Genomic DNA, 2,397 nt, shown 5'->3' with positions numbered 1-2,397 from the left:
CCCTGGGTGCTATCCGAGAGCCGTGTCCACCTCATGGACTTCTAGCATGATAATATCCTACACTAGTCACTCACTGACTCAACTCTGATTGACCACGGATTGTACCATTTGACTCTATTCGGAACCAAATGTAGGACAAGGAGAGAAAATTTTACTATGCGTGTACTCAACAATAACGATACTGGTGATTTGCCCAAATGTGTACTTCCATGGTGCGCATCAGAGCAGCGAGGTTGTCATAGAGACCAAAGAGTAACGACTATGACAGTTCCCAGTCTCGCATAATATAATATCTATCTAAGTCTACGATCTAACCGTGGCGCAAACAAATATAGTACATTGTACAAATGACATGTTGGTTTTCTTGCTTATCAATAAGGCCTGCGGATTAATTTAACATGACAACATTTCCTAGGTTTTTATGTCTACTCAAGTGTCTAAGAAATGACATTTGTCTCTCGCAAGATAAGGGTGTACGTTGTCTTCAGACCTCCCTAACCAGCTACGACGACGATAGGCGCTATCACGTTGTTCGCAGCAACGCTTCATTACTTAATTAAGCTTGTTATTTTTGCGCTGTATGCTTTCCATGAAGCTGAGAATGTATCTGAAGTGTTCTAAGATCTGCTGGGGTAACAATAGTTGTAAAGTGCATAGAGCATGCTGTAGATCAGGGATATGAGCTAATAATGCACTTAAGTAGAAGCAATAATAATAATAATAATAATAATAATAACAACAATAATAACAATACTATTAATAATAATGTAATAGTTATCATTATCATTATTTTTATTACCATTGTGATGCATCATCATCATCATCATCATCATCATCATCATCATCATCATCGTCATCATCATTTTTTGGTAAGCAGGGTAGGAGGGAGAGTCTTGTTTTAATTTTAGACAAAAATAAAATAACAATATAAAATGTTTAAATTTGTTTAATAGCTCAACGTTTCGCCCTGTGGGCTTCCTCATCATCATCATCATCATCATCATCATCATCACCATCATCATCATCATCATCATCACGACCACATCATTCCTTCAATGTTCTGAACCCCTCAACATGCCCCCCCCCCCCCCCCCCCACACACACACAGTGACAAACCCCGGTAGTGCCGCCTCTGTGTCGCTGAGTCCCTGCACCAGCCAGCCGTGCAACTTCAAGAAGGGAGACACAGTCATTGTGACCATCGACTTCACGGCTCGTATGTCATGGATGGATGGATGGATGGATGGATGGATGGATGGATGGATGGATGGATGGATGGATGGACGGATGGATAGATAGATAGATATACAGACAGGCAGACTAAAGACAGTATGGTTGTTGGTGTAGTAGTAATAGTAGTAGTAGTAGTAGTAGTAGTAGTAGTAGTAGTAGTAGTAGTAGTAGTAGTAGTAGTAGTAGTAGTAGTAGTAGTAGTAGTAGTAGTAGTAGTAGTAGTAGTAGTAGCAACAGCAACAGCAACAGCAACAGCAACAGCAACAGCAACAGCAACAGCAACAGCAACAGCAACAGCAACAGCAACAGCAACAGCAACAACAATAACAATAACAATAACAACAACAAGAAGAACAAGAAGAAGAACAACAACAAAAGCAACAAAAATAACAACAGCAACAACAACAACAACAACAACAACAACAAGAAAACTGTAGGAGAAAAAAAAGCTGGAAGAGCAGTAGAGAGAGGAAGAAAAAGATGACCAAGTCACAGAATACAATAACGATGAGGTAAGGGAGGGAACAAAGCGATAGAAGGAGAAAAAAGAATTATTTTAAAATTATGACAAATTCACAAAATACGAGAATGATGAGATAAAGCTAAGAAGACCTAACTAACCCTCCTGTGTTCCTCCTCCCTTCCCTCCCCCTCCCTCTCCCCCCCCCCCCACCCCGCTCCCCAGAGGAGACCTCGTCCACCCTCAAGGCCACTGTGTACGGCATTGTGTTTGGCATCCCTGTCCCCTTCCCCCTGCCCAACCCTGACGCCTGCACCAACAGTAACATCACGTGCCCCATACAGAAAGGCCAGAGCTACACCTACTCCTCCAACTTCAAAGTCCTGGACGAATATCCTGATGTAAGTCTGGATTATATAACAGAGTTGACGAATATCCTGATGTAAGTCTGGATTATATAACAGAGTTGACGAATATCCTGATGTAAATCTGGATTATATAATAGAGTTGATGAATATCCTGATGTAAATCTGGATTATATAATAGAGTTGACGAATATCCTGATGTAAGTCTTTTAGTTTTTACGTTTTATTAAGTTCTTTACAGCTGGTGACACTTTCACATTAAATAAGAAGAACACACTGCACACTATTTTGAACAATTCTGGTGTAAGATAAAAAAAGAGATTAGATCTACGGGGGGAG

At 40.6% G+C, this 2,397-nt stretch overlaps 1 protein-coding gene across 1 annotated transcript in view; it reads left to right on the top strand.

Moving 5' to 3' along the window:
• Nucleotides 1-2,397, top strand: part of LOC101863399 (NPC intracellular cholesterol transporter 2) — a 5,598-nt gene that overhangs the window by 1,398 nt on the left and 1,803 nt on the right. Inside the window, exons 2-3 of the mRNA XM_005112135.3 lie at nucleotides 1,109-1,216; nucleotides 1,919-2,094. Coding sequence (XP_005112192.1) covers nucleotides 1,109-1,216; nucleotides 1,919-2,094 — 284 coding nt within the window. The remainder of the gene's footprint in view (nucleotides 1-1,108; nucleotides 1,217-1,918; nucleotides 2,095-2,397) is intronic.

The sequence above is a fragment of the Aplysia californica genome, unplaced genomic scaffold (assembly GCF_000002075.1).
Source record: "Aplysia californica isolate F4 #8 unplaced genomic scaffold, AplCal3.0 scaffold01194, whole genome shotgun sequence".
Lineage (NCBI taxonomy): Eukaryota > Metazoa > Mollusca > Gastropoda > Aplysiida > Aplysiidae > Aplysia > Aplysia californica.
The sequence above is the reverse complement of the archived record's forward strand: the minus strand, read 5'-3'. Positions and strand labels throughout refer to the sequence as shown.